General features: G+C 38.7%; 1 protein-coding gene across 2 annotated transcripts in view; it reads left to right on the top strand.

Moving 5' to 3' along the window:
• SMURF2 (SMAD specific E3 ubiquitin protein ligase 2) overlaps nt 1–16,312 on the top strand; it is a 118,567-nt gene that overhangs the window by 62,542 nt on the left and 39,713 nt on the right. Inside the window, exons 1-4 of one of the 2 annotated variants that reach the window (XM_036268139.1) lie at nt 4,144–4,254; nt 11,685–11,799; nt 12,452–12,585; nt 12,935–13,000. In XM_036268139.1, coding sequence (XP_036124032.1) covers nt 4,248–4,254; nt 11,685–11,799; nt 12,452–12,585; nt 12,935–13,000 — 322 coding nt within the window. In that variant the 5' untranslated portion in view covers nt 4,144–4,247. Of the gene's footprint in view, nt 1–4,143; nt 4,255–11,684; nt 11,800–12,451; nt 12,586–12,934; nt 13,001–16,312 lie in introns of those variants that run through there. The other variant, XM_036268138.1, reaches the window with a different exon arrangement.

Raw genomic sequence — 16,312 nt, forward strand, 5'->3', positions numbered from 1 at the left:
AATAAATAGCCCTGGCCGGTTTGGCTCAGCGGTTAGAGCGTCCGCCTGTGGTCCCGAGAGACCCGGGTTCGGTTCCCGCTAAGGGCACGTACCTCGGTTGCAGTTTGTCCCCCGGCCCTGGTTGGTCGTGCGGGTGGCAGCCACTCGATGTGTCCCTTTCACATCGATGTTTCCCTCTCTCTCTCTCTTCCTCTCTCTCCCTCCCACTCTGTCTGTACAAAAAATGGAAAAATGTCCTCGGATGAGGATAAAAATAAATAAATAAATAAATAAATAAATAAATAAATAAATAAATAAATAGAATGTCATTAGTATCAAATTATTTTCTTTCTTTTCTGCAACATTTACATAAAAGATTTGTGTGTAACATACTTTGTTAAGATGTTGTTTAGGAGACATATTGAAGTGACTCAGAACCAAGATTGGTTAGCTGAATGTTTTTTTTTTTCTTTCCCCCAATCAAAAACAAAGCTTTCTTTTCCCTAGTAACTCACTTTTAAGTTGAAATTTTTTTTGTGGCATTTATCTTCAAATAGAATGGGAGGGAGAGAGGGAGGAAGAGAGAGAAACATCAAGTGGTCGCCTCCCACACAATCCCAACCCGGGCCAGGGACATAGCGGTAACTGAACCCAGTCTCTCTGATCTGCGGGCCGATGCCCTAACCACTGAGCCAAAGTGACCAGGGCTAAGTTGAATTTTTTATTTCGTTATTATTTTCAGCTCATTAAGTGCATTTTTGTAGTGATAAAGTTCTTGAGCTTTAGTGATTTTATATGATTCAGTAGTAATGAGAATTGAGAAGTTTTTAAAAATATAGAAAATACTTTAGCCACTTTAGCTTTACCACTAGAGGTCTCACTAACTTCAGAAAACTTGATAGCTTTTGACCACATTAGAGTAACTTGACTCAAGTTAAATTTTTGTAGAATAGTATAATCAGATGAGTTGAAACTTAGTTTTTTTGTTTGTTTGCTTGTTTTTGTTTTGGTTGGGGTATAGAGCTTGTATTTTGTGTTATATAACAGAGGAGAGACATAGGAAGATGGCACTCAAACATTCATACTTTTTATTTTTACTGTTGACACTATTTCAGATGTCCTCATTCCCCTCCCCTCCTTTGTCCACCTCCACCCAGTCTCCACTACCCCTTCCCTCAGGCCATCAGCTTTCTGTTGCCTGTGCCTGTGGGTTATGCATATGCCACACCTAATGTTTTTGTGTGGAAAAAGTTGTTTTTCTTGGTCTTTAATTCCTTTTTTTTTTTTTTTTAGTGTGTTTTTATTGATTTTTTTAGAGAGAAAGAAAAGGAGAGACAGAAACATCGATGTGAGAGAGAAACATTGATTGGCTGCCTCCTGCATGCCCTCTACTGGGGATCAAGCCTGCAACCCAAGCATGTGCTCTGACTGGGACTTGAACTGGGACCTCTTAGTCCATGGAACACTGAGCAACATTGACCAGGCTTAGTCTTTAATTCTTTAACTCAGCTGTTCTCAACCTGTGGGTCCCGACCCCTTTGGAGGTTGAACGACCCTCTCACAGGGGTCGCCTAAGACATAACAGTAGCAAAGTTATAGTTATGAAGTAGCAACAAAAATAATTTTATGGTTGGGGGTCACCACAACATGAACTGTATTAAAGGGTCACAGCATTAGGAAGGTTGAGAACCACTGCTTTAACTAGTTAAACAACATCAATAAGGGAAAGCTAGCAATGTGATTTTTTTTTTTTTTTTTTTTTTGCTGATAGTCATACATTTATGTGTTTATTTGCTATATTGTAGAATGAGAAGGTAGAGAAAATTTCTCCATGGAGAAAATACTTAATGCTATTGAAGATAGAGGGAAAAGTATTCTTCCATTAAACACATTTGCAAATTGTTAAGCATTATGGAAATTATATGGATAACAGTGAACTTCAAGAACAATACCATTAAATAGATTGATACTCTAACTTACCAAATTTCTTCTTAAACACTTAACATTCTTGCCCTGGCCGGTTTGGCTCAGCGGTTGGAGTGTCGGCCTGCGGACTAGAGAGTCCGGGTTCAGTTCCTGCTAGGCCCTAGCGGCTAGGGGCACGTACCAAAAAAATAAAAATAAAAATAAATAAATACTTAACGTTTTTAGATTTTGATATTCTCTTATTTTTTTGAAGTAGCAGATCACAGAATCATAGCATGGGAACTGGCTAGGTGATTTCTGTCTTGCCTTGAATCTTGGCATATTAGAATCTTGACTTAAAAAAAATTAGCATAGATGTCAAGGTGCAAAGTTACTCCAGTTATCAACACTTACCAACATTTTGTTGTAGTATTTTCAGCTGTCCATAGGAGATTTATACTATCCCAATATGTCTCATATCCAGATGGTCATTTTTGTCTTTTTAATGTTTTATTTAGTTCCACCTTCTCCTAACTTTTTTTTGGCACAAGGGCTACTATTTTCATTGTCATTTGGGCTGAAAACTGGAGTGTCATTTTTTGTATTTTTTTTATTTTTATTTTTTTATCCTCACCCGAGGATATTTTTCCATTTTTTGTACAGATAGAGTGGGAGGGAGAGAGAGGAAGGGAGAGAGAGAGAGAAACATCGACATGAAGGGACACATCGAGTGGCTGCCACCCGCACGACCAACCAGGGCCGGGAACAAACTGCAACCGAAGTACATGCCCTTAGCGGGAACCGAACCCGGGTCTCTCTGGACCGCAGGCCGACGCTCTAACCGCTGAGCAAAACTGGCCAGGGCTGGAGTGTCATTTTTGACATTAGTTTTTTATAAATTCATATTGGATCTTTGAGAGTAGTTTTCTTCACTGTCATTTCCTTTTTCTTTTCATGTGACTTCCCTAGTTCAGGGTCTACTAATGCTACTGTTTGAAGCTTACAGCAGTTTCATAGATGGCTTCTGTACCTGTATTCTTTTCTTCTCTCAGGCCATTTTGAATACCACTAATAGAAAACTGAAAATGTATTTACAGCCATGCTCAAGAACCTAAAATGGCTTCATTATCTACTTCAGTCACTACAAACCTGGATTTTCTGATTTTTAAGCATCTCTTGCATCAGTCTATCTCTCCAATCACATTTACTTTCACACCTTAGCACAAACCCTTTGGTTAGACTTATCTGAGCCCTTCGAATATTGTTATTCTCTCCATAGTGCGTTTCCTACCTATTCTTTAAAGCCTAAACGAGTCTCATCCCCTCAAAAGAGAAAAAGACAAAAGGCTTTCTTGACTGTTCAAACTCAAACTGTACTTTTTCTGAGCTCTTGTACAAACTGTTGAATTGCATAGTAAAAGAGGGGTATAAATACAGCATAGTAGTTAAAAGCATGAAATCAAGAACCAGACTATATGTGCTTGGGTTTAGAATCTAAACTTTAGACCCTGGCTCTGCCACTTACTGCTGTTACCTTGGACTAGTTAATTACCCTTTGTGCCTCAGTTTCCTTGTAAATAAATTAGAGACAATAGCATTATTTACTCCATTGGTTTATTGGGTTATTTTATTTATATATATATGTGTGTGTGTGTGTGTATATATATATATAAATAAATAAATATAAAGCATTCGTAGTATTACAAATCAGTACAAACACATTCTCAGGACGGTGTGTGTGTGTGTGTGTGTGTGTGTGTATGGAATTCTTTTTTTTTTTATCCTCACCTGAGGACATTTTTGCATCCATCTTGAGATAGAGTCGGAGGGAGAGAGGGAGGAAGAGAGAGAGAGGGAGAGAGAAACACCAACGTGAGAGAGACACATCTAGTGGCTGCCACCCATACAACTCCAACCATGGCCAGGGACAAACTGCAACCGAGGCACGTGCCCCTAGTGGGAACCGAACCTGGGCCTCTCTGGTCTGTGGACCGATGCTCCAACCACTGAGCCAGACCTTGGTAGTTTATAGCTGAGAATGTTTTAAGATAGGAATAAGAAAAAAATGTAGTTTATGATATTTAATTAAATTAAATTTAATTTTAGTTTTTAAATGGACCACTTTTATAGCTAAACATTAAACTTTTATAAAGAATGAAGTAATCTTTGTAGCAAGTCATAATCTTTCCATAATTATTCTTTTGTCTTCCATGTCAAATATTTTTTAATTAAAAAAAATCTTCCCCTTTTTATTTTCACAGGACTTCCGGACCCATTTGCTAAGGTGGTGGTTGATGGATCTGGACAGTGCCATTCTACAGATACTGTGAAGAATACACTCGATCCAAAGTGGAATCAGCATTATGACCTGTAGGTTTAAACAATTAATCTGAAATGAGACATAGAATCAGTATTATTTGATAGTCTTTGAAAAGAATCACTGAAAAAGATCTGAGTCTGATCTGTGGTATAATTTGGTCTTCACCGAGGGTTACAAAACCTACTGAGAAGGTACTTCAGCTAATTTATAGATGCGGTACCCTTCATAATGACCCTATGAAGAACAAAATGTGTACACAGTATAGAGCAATTTCCTCCCCCCACTTTTTTTTTTCTGTCCTCACCTGAGGATCTTTTAAAATTTATCTTTAAGACAGATTGGGGGTGGGGGGTGGGCATCGATGTGAGAGAGACACATCTACTGGTTGCCTCCTGCGTTACCCTGACCAGGGCTGGGGACCAACTGCAACTGAGGTACGTGCCCTTGGCTGGAATTGAACCCGGGTCTCATTGGTCCATGGGCCGACGCTCCAACCGATGAGCCAAACCGGCCAGGGCCCTCCCCCTACTTTTATCAATTAAATGAAGGTATTAATTTATTTTAGGCCAATTATAAGTATAAAACCAGAAATCATAATTGGGGTACACTCGCTCATAGGCATTCCTTTTGCTTCTGTATGGATGGTGTTTCTTTCCTTTAAATTTTATTTTAGTTATAGTATACGTACCATTTATTTATTTATTTGTTTTCCTCACTCGAGGATTTTTTGTTCAGATAGAGTGGGAGGGAGGGGGAGAGAGAGAGAGAGAGAGAGAGAGAGAGAGAAATATCGACGTGAAAGGGACACATTGAGTGGCCGCCACCCACACAACCCAAACAGGGCTGAGGACAAACTGTAACCGAGGTACATGCCCTTAGTGGGAACCGAACCCGGGTCTCTCTGGACCTCAGGCTGATGCTCTAACCGCTGAGCCAGACTGGCCAGGGCAGTATACCTTTTAAAAAAGGCAACTGATACTACTGGAAAGCTTTTAATGGGAAAATGTAGTTCTTCATTCCATTCTTATTCCTGGTTTCCATTCTTAAGGTAACTTCTTTCAATAACTTTGGCTATTTATTCTGGTATTTTCTTCTATTTCTAGATATCATGCTTATTTTATAGCATCTTGATATATAAATATAAATAAATAATTATTTAGTCTGAGGTATTATTTTAAAATTTCCACCGTAGAAAATGACTTAGCTTTTTTTTTTTTTTTTTTAAATCCTCACCCGAGGACATTTTTCCATTTTTTGTTCAGGTAGAGTGGGAGGGAGAGAGAGGAACAGAAAGAGAGAGAGAGAGAAACATCAATGTGAAAGGAACACATCGAGTGGCTCCCACCCACACAACCGACCGGGGACAAACTGCAACCGAGGTACGCGCCCTTAGCAGGAACCGAACCCGGGTCTCTCAGGACCGCAGGCCGACGCTCTAACCGCTGAGCCAAACCGGCCAGGGCAAAAATGACTTAGCTTTTACAGTTGATATCTCTCATCCTCACTCCCAGAACACCCATGTGCCCCTTTCTTTCTCCCAGCCCTACTAGATAATCTTTTGAACATTTTTGGTTAAATCACTGTTTCATATTTACACTATTATGATGATGTAAATATTCATAATCAAGTCACATGGTATGCAATGATTACATTTTCTCTCTTGACAACTTTTACTTTTCGGAAGTTAATAACTATCTCTCCATTTATTTAGTTTTCCATCTATGTCATTAATTCATTCACAAGCTCTATAGGACTGAACAGCTCCTTTGTTATGTTCAACAACATGAAATATTCCATTGGCTTTGTTTTCTTCTTGGAGATATCTCTCCTGGAACCTCTGTCCTTTTGGTCTAGTCTGGTAGTTCTCTAAGGCCGTCTGCACAGTTGTCCTGGAACTTGCCTTTATCATTATGTTGGGAGTTTTCTTTGTCCCTTCTAGTTCCAATGATTTTCTGTGTGTTTTTGTTTGTTTGTTTGTTTACTTCCCTGTTTGGTGAAGTCTAGCTTCAATTGTTATCTTGAGAAAGAGTGCAAAGATGTGGAAAATTACTTTGAGATCTTGTCTGAAAAAATATTTTGTCTTTTTATTTGATTGATAGTTTGAATATAGACCTTCCAGTGAGACATCACCTTTCCTCCAAATTTTGAATACATTGCTCCATTGTCTTCTAGGTTTAGATCAATAGTGTTGAATAGAAATATAATGTGAGTCACAAATGGCAACTCATCTGTAATTTTAAATTTTCTACTAGCCATGTTGAAAAGAGTGAAAAGAAACAGATGAAATTAAGCTTAATAATATATTTAATTTAATATATCTGAAATATGTTTATTTCAACAAATCATTACTGAATTATGTTGCTTACAGAGTGCCTCAATTTGGACTAGCCACATTGTAAGTACTCCATAGCCCTATGTGGGTGGTGGCTACCGTTTTGGACAGTGTAGTTTTAGAATATTGCTGATACCATCTGGATTTTGGTCCTTCACGATTATTGTTTTCCACCAGAAGATTTCAGGGTATTTTCTTTTATGCCTGATGTTAAATTTTTTGATGATGGGTTTGGTATGTCTGATACTTAGTGCTAGATAATGGGACCTTTTAATCTGGATAAACTCTTCAGTTATGGGAAATTTTTCTATTGTTAATAGATGATTTCTTCTCCTTTACTTTTTTCTTTCTCTTATTTTCCTTTTCTGGAACTCTTGTTATTTGGATATATCCCTCCTAAATTGATCATTATTTGTCCTATTTTTTGTCTTCCATATTTTATCTTAGTTTTTAAAAGTTTTAATAAAAAATGTTTCCTTTAGCAAAAAAATGATGAAATACCTGGGCTGTTTCTCCAACTTTGTTTCCAGCATTCCTATTTATTGAAATTTCTGCTCTCACGTTTTTAATTTCCAAGATCATTTTGCTTTCTGACTATTCCTTTTTCATAACTTCCTCTTTATTTCTTGGATGCAATATCTTCTCACACGAGAAAAGTGAGTATTTTAGTTATCTTCTGTTACTTATATTGATGCTTTTTTCTCAGACTTCCTTTTTTTCCTGTTTGGTTTGGGTTTCTGTATTTTTATATTTAAGGGGAGGCACTTACTGTTGATTGGAAACTCTGCCCGTGAGTAGAGCTGGTCAACTCCCTAAGGGTAAGCAGGTGTAACTATGACCTTTTTATTGCACACTATTCTCCCATCTTCTGCCTGGGGCTATAATCTTGGATCTCAGTGTTCTTAAAGCTGAACATTGTTAAGACTGCAAGGAGGACTCTCCAGTCACTAAATACCCATGTTTTTATCTTGGAATTTTACTGTTTCATTCAGCTGTGCATAGTAACCCTGAGTAGAGAACTTTTCAGAGAATAAACCTATGGTCTGCCCAGGTTGAGGATGAACTGGTTGAGGGAAGGGATTTGGGAAGTCTTTCCATTCCTTTTAAACACTTTCACCAAACCTTTTGTTTCACCCCACCATAATCATCAGAGTATCTTGGGTTTACAGTTTGACAGTATTTCAAGGATTTGGTGGCAGCAAATTGTTTTTTGTCTGTTCCTTCCTGCAGGCTTAGGTTTCAGTTTTCTCCAGGTTGCTAATTTGGTTATCACATGTTAATTGTCCTGATAGCTTGACTTTCCAAGTCTTTGGCCTTTTAAGCTTCACGGTCATTCTGTTTCACTCATTTACCTCAACTTTTCTTCAAAATTTTCCATTTGAATTTACTTACAAAAACTAATCTTAGTAAGATCTTCCATAAAAACTTCTATACCTCACATCTCACCTACTTACTTTTAGATCATTAGCTCTAAAACTACCCTAGAGTACCCAGCTCAGCCTGGACTCGAGTCAGTTATTTAAATTTTACCTTCTAAACCACATGCAAACAGATGTCATGTCTCCACTGCAACGTCGAGGTATACCTAGAGACAACTAAGAATCATGCTTTGTGTCTGCCTCTTAGTGCTATGTCTCAGTAACTCCAAGTTAATGTAACAAGCAAATAAATAGGAACTAAAAGGTCAGCAATAGAGAGAAGTGAGACTACTTAGCTTCCTACCTCTACCACTTTTACTGTGTGATTATCTAACTCCTTTTGCATCAGTTTCTATTAATAATAATAATGACAGTAATGCCTTTAAAGGACCAACATGAAGATTAAGTGAGATAAAACATGTAAAGTGTTGAGACTAGTACCTGCCATGTAATTCTTAAATGTTAGATGGGTTTTTTGGTTTGTTTTTTCAATTAAAATTTTTTTCTTTATTTTAATTAATTAATTAATTAATTTTGTTATTCTCACCTGAGGACATTTTTCCATTTTTTGTTCAGATAGAATGGGAGGGAGGGGGAGAGAGAGCGAAACATCGACGTGAAAGGGACACATTGAGTGGTTGCCACCCGCATGACCCAACCAAGGCTGGGAACAAACTGCAACCGAGGTATGTGCCCTTAGCGGGAACCAAACCCAGATCTCTCCAGACCGCAGGCCAACATTCTAACCGCTGAGCCAAACCGGCCAGGGCTCTTTATTTTATTTTTAGAGAGGAAGGGAGAGGGAGAGAGAGATAGAAACATCGATGAGAGAGAACATTGATTAGTTGCCTCCTGCATGCCCCCCACTGAGGGTTTGGCCCATAATTTGGGCATGTGCCCCGACTGGGAATCAAACCGGCTACCTCCTGGTGTGTGGGTTGATGCTCAACCACTGAGCCACACCGGCCGGGCAGCTTCAGTCAGATTTAAATTCAGCCAGAGACCCAGCTACCACAGTCAACAAGACATAGTCCTCCAAGCTTACAGCCACGTGGTGTATAAAGACAAGTAAATAGGAAATAATAAACTGTGATAACAATAAAGGGAAAAATAGGATGCTATGGAAATATATGGAACTTCTTCACATGGATTTAGGAGTTGGGGAGAGCTTCCTAAAAAAGTGGCATTTTAGCCCTGGCCGATTTGGCTCAGCGGTTAGAGTGTTGGCCTGAGGTCCGGAGAGACCCACGTTCGGTTCCTGCTAAGGGCATGTATCTTGGTTGCAGTTTGTCCCTGGCCCTGGTTGGGTCGTGCGGGTGGCAGCCACTCGATGTGTCCCTTTCATGTTGATGTTTCTCTCTCCCTCCCACTCTATCTGAACAAAAAATGGAAAAATGTCCGCGGGTGAGGATTAAAAAAAAAGAAAAAAGTGGCATTTTAGAATTAGACCTTAATTAAGTAGGAGTTAACTTGAAAAAGGAAAAGGTGGGAAGGCCCTAAACAAAAGCATTCTGTGTGAAGACCCAGATGTGAAAAAAGGACATGACTCTGAAAATAGTTTAGAGAGGCAGCATTGGTGAGTTCACATAAGCTAACGGGAGTGAGGTAAAATACAAGCAAAGAGAGGCAAGCAGAAGCCAGCTCATGAAGGTCCTTGAAAGCTTTCCTAAAAGCAGTAGGAACAGTGAATGGGTTTTTGACAGGGAAATGCTATAATTAGATATATTCATGAATGAACACTTTGGCTATAATGTGAAGAAGAGCTTAGAGGGAGGTACGAATGGCAAGGAGACTGTCTAATACAGTGGAGGAATCTAGCAAATAGAAAATGATGACTTTATGTTAAATAAAAATGGTAATGCGAATAGAGAGATGTAGATGTTCTAAGTATTTTTTAATATGACCTTAAAACCTAAAATTGTTTGATCCTTGGGGGAAAAATGAAATATACTCTGTGGCTCTGCTGGCTTTGGCTCACAGGCTGTGGTTTGCTGACCCCTGCCTTAGGCTTCCTGCTTTTCTAGCCTTGCTGCTACAGTCTTTCTCAACACAGCAGCTAGAGTGATCCTCTTTACACATATTTCAAATCTTATTATTCCTCTGCTCCATTGGCTTCCTTTCTTTCTTGGAGTAAGAGCCAGAGTTCATACCATGGCTGGCAAGGCCCTTTATGATTTGTTGCCTATATTGGTTAGAGCAGGCTAACTGTTGTTAATAGACAACACCAAATTTTTCGTTGGTATAGTACAGTAGAAATGTATTTCATATATAAAGTCCATTTGGCAGGGCGATGAGACACTGTCAAACAGTCATTTAGGGATACAGGCTGACAGAAGCTTCCTTGTTTGTAATATATAGTCTCAAGGTCTCTATGGGCCTTTGCTCAGTGGTTAGAGCATCGGCCTGCGGTCCAGAGAGACCTGGGTTCAGTTCCCACTGGGTCGCAGTTTGTCCCCGGCCCTGGTTGGGTCGTATGGGTGGCAGCCTCCCAACAGGATACCTAAGCCGTGGTGGGCTGCTCTAAGACCTGAGGGAATCAATATTTTAGCTTACCTGTAAATCAGGCTTCCCAGTTGGGAGATTGATTTAATGTGATTTTTAAAAAATGTTTGGTTTGGGGTATATAGCTATTTAATGCATGATTTTGGTTCTAGGATTTCGACATGTCATGTGATAGATACTTACCATGTTAGGTCTATTTGAAAATGGGTACATTCAGACTGAATGATATTTTAGTTCAGATTGTTGTTGTTAATCCTCACCTGAGGATATTTTTTCCATTAAGTTTTAGAGGAAGGGGGTAGGGAGAGAGAAGGAGAGAAACATCGATGTGAGAGAGAGAGAGACGTCGGCCCTGGCAGGTTTGGCTCAGCAGTTAGAGCATCGGCCTGTGGTCCAGAGAGACCTGGGTTCGGTTCCTGCTAAGGGCATGTACCTTGGTTGCAGTTTGTCCCCAGCCCTGGTTGGGTTGGTTGTGCGGGTGGCAGCCACTTAATGTGTACCTTTCACATCGATGTTTCTCTCTCTCTCTCCCTCTCTCTTCCTCCCACTCTATCTGAACAAAAAATGGAAAAATGTCCTCGGGTGAGGATAAAAAAAAAGAGAGAGAGAGAGAGAGAGAAATGTCGATTGGTTGCCTCCTGCACAAGTCCCTACCAGGGCTGGGGATCAAACCTGCAACCCACATACGTGCCCTTGATGGGGAATTGAACCTGAGATGCTTCAGTGCTCAGGATAACGCTCTAACACCTGAGCCATACCAGCCAGGGCTTAGTTCAGATTTTTTTATTTGCAAGCAACAGACATGAAATTCAAATTGGCATAATTTCAAAAAGGGGGATGTAGTGGTTTGCATAATAAGAAGTTGGGGGCAGGGCATGCTTTAAATACAGCTGGATTCAGGGGCACAAGTGTGGCTTCCACGTTCCTCATTGTAAAAGTTTTAGTCCTCACTTGATGGTTTAGCCTTTTTAATATACTAGGTGAATTTTTCTGAATTTGCTGCTTTATTGAATGACACATTAAGGTCAAGGTTGCTGGACCAAAAATTTGACCTCTTAGAGTCATTGAAATATAGTTAGGATTCTTCTGATAGAATTATGTTATTTTATTATATTTTTGCATGGGATGACACCATGTGAACAATTGGCTGTGGTAGAGCTTTTACATACTTGCAGGTATATGCACAGACAAGTGTAGTAACGCTTTTCCCTGCTCTGCTTGTCTGCAGGCAGTGAAGTGAAATCTGCAAGAGTCCTGCTCGCTCAAGGCCTGCATACAGGAAAGAAGCAGGGGAAAAGCGTTACAGTCAGCTTTTTGTTCTACAGCATTTTAAAACATAACAGGTATGTCAGATTTTTGGTCTGTCAGCCTTGACACTGCCCCTTTAAAATGAACCGAGTACTCTCTGAGGTAGTAGGTCATATCATTGAAATGTCTTTAAAATGTGTCTGTGAGGAAAGTCCTTGTAAGATTTTTGTTCTTGGAAAGAAATAACCATATACTCCCATAGTGTTATTTAACACCAGCTATTAATTAGTAAATAGTTTTTTTCACTAACAAAAATTGTTACTCAGCTTGAGAGTGGCAGATGTGATAAAGGATATTAAAAAAATTCTTTTTAGCCCTGGCCTCAGTTGGTTGAAGCATTGTCCCATACACCAAGAGGTGGTGGGTGTGATTCCTGGTCCAGGCACATATCCAGGTTGTGGGCTCCCTGGTTGGGGCATGTATGGAAGGCAACAGATGAATGTTTCTTTCCCCTGACTCTCATTTCTCTGTCTAAAAATCAATTTAAAAATTCATTTTAGATTTTACTCTTAAGATTTTTAACAAAATTTAACTTCAGTCCTGTGGATTGATTGAACACAGAACATGCTTTACATTAAGTAGCCATACTGGGAAACATTTGTGACTCTAGATTACAAAAGCAAAAGAAAATTTTTATACTAACTACTTGTAATTGCCATTACTCACGCAGTCATTTTGTGCTTTTAGGTATATTGGAAAGTCTGATTCAGTTACTATCAGTGTCTGGAATCACAAGAAGATCCATAAAAAACAAGGTGCTGGATTTCTTGGTTGTGTTCGTCTTCTTTCCAATGCCATCAACCGCCTCAAAGACACTGGTTGTGAGTAGATACTAGTACTTTTAAAATTTGCATATAGCCCAGCCGGTGTGACTCAGTGGATTGAGCATCGTTCCATGGACTGAGAGGTCTGGGTTCAATTCCCAGTCAGGGCACATACCTGGGTTTTGGGCTCGATTCCCAGTGCGGGGCATGCAGGAGGCAGCTGATCTCTCTCTACCTTCCTTTCTCTCTAAAAAAATAAATAAAACTATATATTTAAAACATGACTAATTCTTTAAATGCTAGTCCTGATTTCCAGCACATTGTGGAAATTTAGTATCACTCTATAGATGTTAGAATCTCTGATACCAGCTTCTTTTTTAACTGCTTTTTTTGTTGTTTGAAATAGATCAGAGGTTGGATCTCTGCAAACTTGGGCCAAATGACAATGATACAGTTAGAGGACAGATAGTAGGTAAGTGTGGAACTTAAAAGTTACATGAATTTTGGCTTCATTCAAGCTGACCTAAATCTAAATACTTTTTAAATCAAAGTACACCTGTTGTTACAGTATATTGGCATGAATTAAATGAGTCATGTAAAATGTTTCAAACAGTGAATATAGGATCCAGGCTAACTTAATTAAAAAAAACCCCAACAAACTAGAAATAATGTTTAAAAGGCTTCTAATGTTTTGAAGAACTATTGGTTCTTTAGGAAGGGATTCTTTTCAATTATACAAATAAAGTAGAGCACTGATAGTTTATAGATGGTATTAAAGTTTTCTGACAATAATTCTCAGACTGATTTTTAAGTAAATATTGAACTCTTTGTTTACTGTTTTACAATTTAAAAATAATCTGTGCTGCTCTGGCCGGTTTGGCTCAGCGGTTAGAGCATCGTCCTGTGGACCAGAGAGTCCGGGTTCGGTTCCCACTAAGTGCGTGTACCTTGGTTGCAGTTTGTCCCCGCCTTGGTTGGGGTTGTGTGGGTGGCAACCAGTCGAAGTGTCTCTCTCACATTGATGTTTCTCTCTCTCCCCCCCCCCCCCCCCTCCTTCCCACTCTATCTGAAGATAAATGCAAAAATGTCCTCGGGTAAGGATTAAAATGAAAAAAGTAAAATAAAATAAGCTGTGCTAATTGGAAAAAAACACAATGAGGAATGATAAAAAAAAAAGAATGAGCACTTACTAAAAAAACAGAAATTGTTACTCAAGGCACTTAGTGGGCTAGTGTGCTCTCTCGAACTGACCCAGAAGAAGGGCCTTATATAAAATTTTCTGAGACTTAAAAAATTTAAGATTAAGTCTTAAATTTTAAGACTTAATGGATTAAGATTTGATCAAGATACATGACGTGGTAGGAAACTGAGGTGGTTTCCTTGAAAGCTTCCTAAAGAAGAAAAAAGCAGTTGGAATCATACCATTTCATTATAGAGAAGAATTTAGAATAAGATAATTGCATTATGAACCTACCAAAGAGATTTTAGTTGCCAAAGGTACTTGAAGGACATCATTTTATAAGACAGTGACTTGGGTTCATAGTTAGAGAATTGCCAGAGGAGCAACATAACAAAAGCACTATTGTGGTTTTCATAGGGAAGTATCTATCTATACTATAGCATTATTGATAATTCGTGTCAGTTTTAGATTGAAAAGGGAGTGAAAAACTTAAAAGTAGCCTGGCTGGTGTGGCTTGGTGGTTGAGTGTCGACCCATTCACCAAGAAGTCACCAGTTCGATTTCCGGTCAGGGCATATGCCCAGGTTGTGGGCCAAATTACCAGTGTGGAACATGCAGGAGGCAGCCAGTTGATGTTCTCACATTGATGTTTCTTTCTCTTTCTTTCCCTCTCCCTTCCTCTCTCTCTAAAAATCAATAAAGAAAAAAAAAAGTAAACCCTGGCATATAAGACTTTTAAATGTAATTGTTCCTACTTTATTTGATTTGGTATGTTATGTAGTGTTTGCCAACTAATGTCTAGTAGTAACAGAATAGTTTTACTAGGTGTAAATTTGCATTTATAAAAATAGACTTTCCTTTGTCAGTGGTTACACACATACCTATTGGAGTATTTTATATATATAAAAAAAGTTTTACTTTAAAATGTGTGTCTGTGTTTTGTTTTTTTTTTAATTTAAAGCTATTGTGTAAATGTGGTGTTCATAATAGAGGTAGGCTGGACTGGATTCTCTGTTTTTTATTATTATTTTTTTTATCCTCACCTGAGGACATTTTTTTTCTGCATTTATCTTCAGATAGAGGGGGGTGGGGTGGGGAGAAACATTGATGTGAGAGAGAGAGACATCAAGTGGCTGCCACTTGCACAACCTCAACCGGGGCCAGGGACAAACTGCAACTGAGGTACCTGCCCCTAGTGAGGACCGAACCCGGGACTCTGGTCTGTGGGCCGACGCTCTAACCACTGAGCAAGACCGGCCAGGACACTCTGTTTTTTCAAAATGAGAGCATGCTATGCAGATTTTAACTAACCTATTTTAAACTGTTGAACTTTTTTTTTTTGTCCACGAATATGTTTCTGTAGCATTTTAAATCTTGTTTGGTAGTCTGTGGTGGGCAAATAATTAATTTAACCAGTCCCTTAATGTTGGACATTTAGGTTGTTTCTGGTATTTTAATATTATGAGCAGTGCTCTGATAAACAGTTTTTCTATGATTTATTTTATATATTGCTAGAATTAGGCTATTTAAAAATAGAGTCTTATCTAAAATTTGAAGCAGTCTTTTGTAAGACAGCACTCTGGAGATGTACATTGAAGCTCATGAAATCTTTTAGCTTTGATCCTTCATATTATTCTAAACAAAGCTAGTGAGAAATGACCTTTTTTCTTCTGTGATTGTATTGGGGTAAGCATTTCACTGTCTTTCTGGTAAAGACTAATTAATACAGTTTTCTAGTACAGTTTTAACATTAACCTTTTATTTATATTCACTGAGAAGGTGTGTTATAGTGTTGTGTCCTATAAATGGAACAATGCGTTGAACTTTCTGGGTTTTCAAAATTTTTACAGAGGTGGAAAATTTCAGAATTTTGAGACTCTTCCTAGAATGAAGGGTCTTAAGATGTCATACTTTATGTAATGTTCTTTAAGAAGTTGGGCTGTAGTCAGGTTTTTCTGTACCCATTCTGTCTTTTGAGAGAGTTGCCAAAAACAGAATTAAAGAATAATAGAGAAGCCCCGGCCAGTTTGGCTCAGCAGTTAGAGTGTCGGCCCTTGGACTAGAGGGTCGCAGGTTTGATTCCTGGTCAAGAGCATGTACCTGGGTTGCAGGTTCAATCCCCAGTACCTGTCAGGGTCTTGTGGGAGGCATCCAATCTCATGTTGATGTTTTTCTCTCTCTTTCCCTTTCTCCCTTCCACTCATCTAAAAATTAATGGAAAAATATCCTGGGGTGAGGATTAATGAAAACAAACAAACAAAAATAAAAAAGCAACAAGGACTTCAGGCATATTATTGAGCCAGGCTTCCTCATTATTTGGATTGGGATTATCTCAGCCTCAGGAAAGTTTAAGTGTTTTGTTCATGATTGCAGTGCTAAACTGGTTGATATAGCCTGATTTAGAGTTTGCATCTCTTGCTCCCAAGTTTTTATACTACCCTGGATGATGATGTATGGTTTAAACTCAAGTAATTCAAGTGTTACCCTGTTGCCAGAATCTAGTTTGTTTTTATTTCATTTTTAAAATATTTATTTATTTATTTATTTATTTATTTATTTATTTATTTATTTTTATCCTCACCTGAGGACATTTTTGCATTCATC

The sequence above is a fragment of the Molossus molossus genome, unplaced genomic scaffold, assembly GCF_014108415.1.
Source record: "Molossus molossus isolate mMolMol1 unplaced genomic scaffold, mMolMol1.p scaffold_m16_p_19, whole genome shotgun sequence".
NCBI classification, from domain to species: domain Eukaryota; kingdom Metazoa; phylum Chordata; class Mammalia; order Chiroptera; family Molossidae; genus Molossus; species Molossus molossus.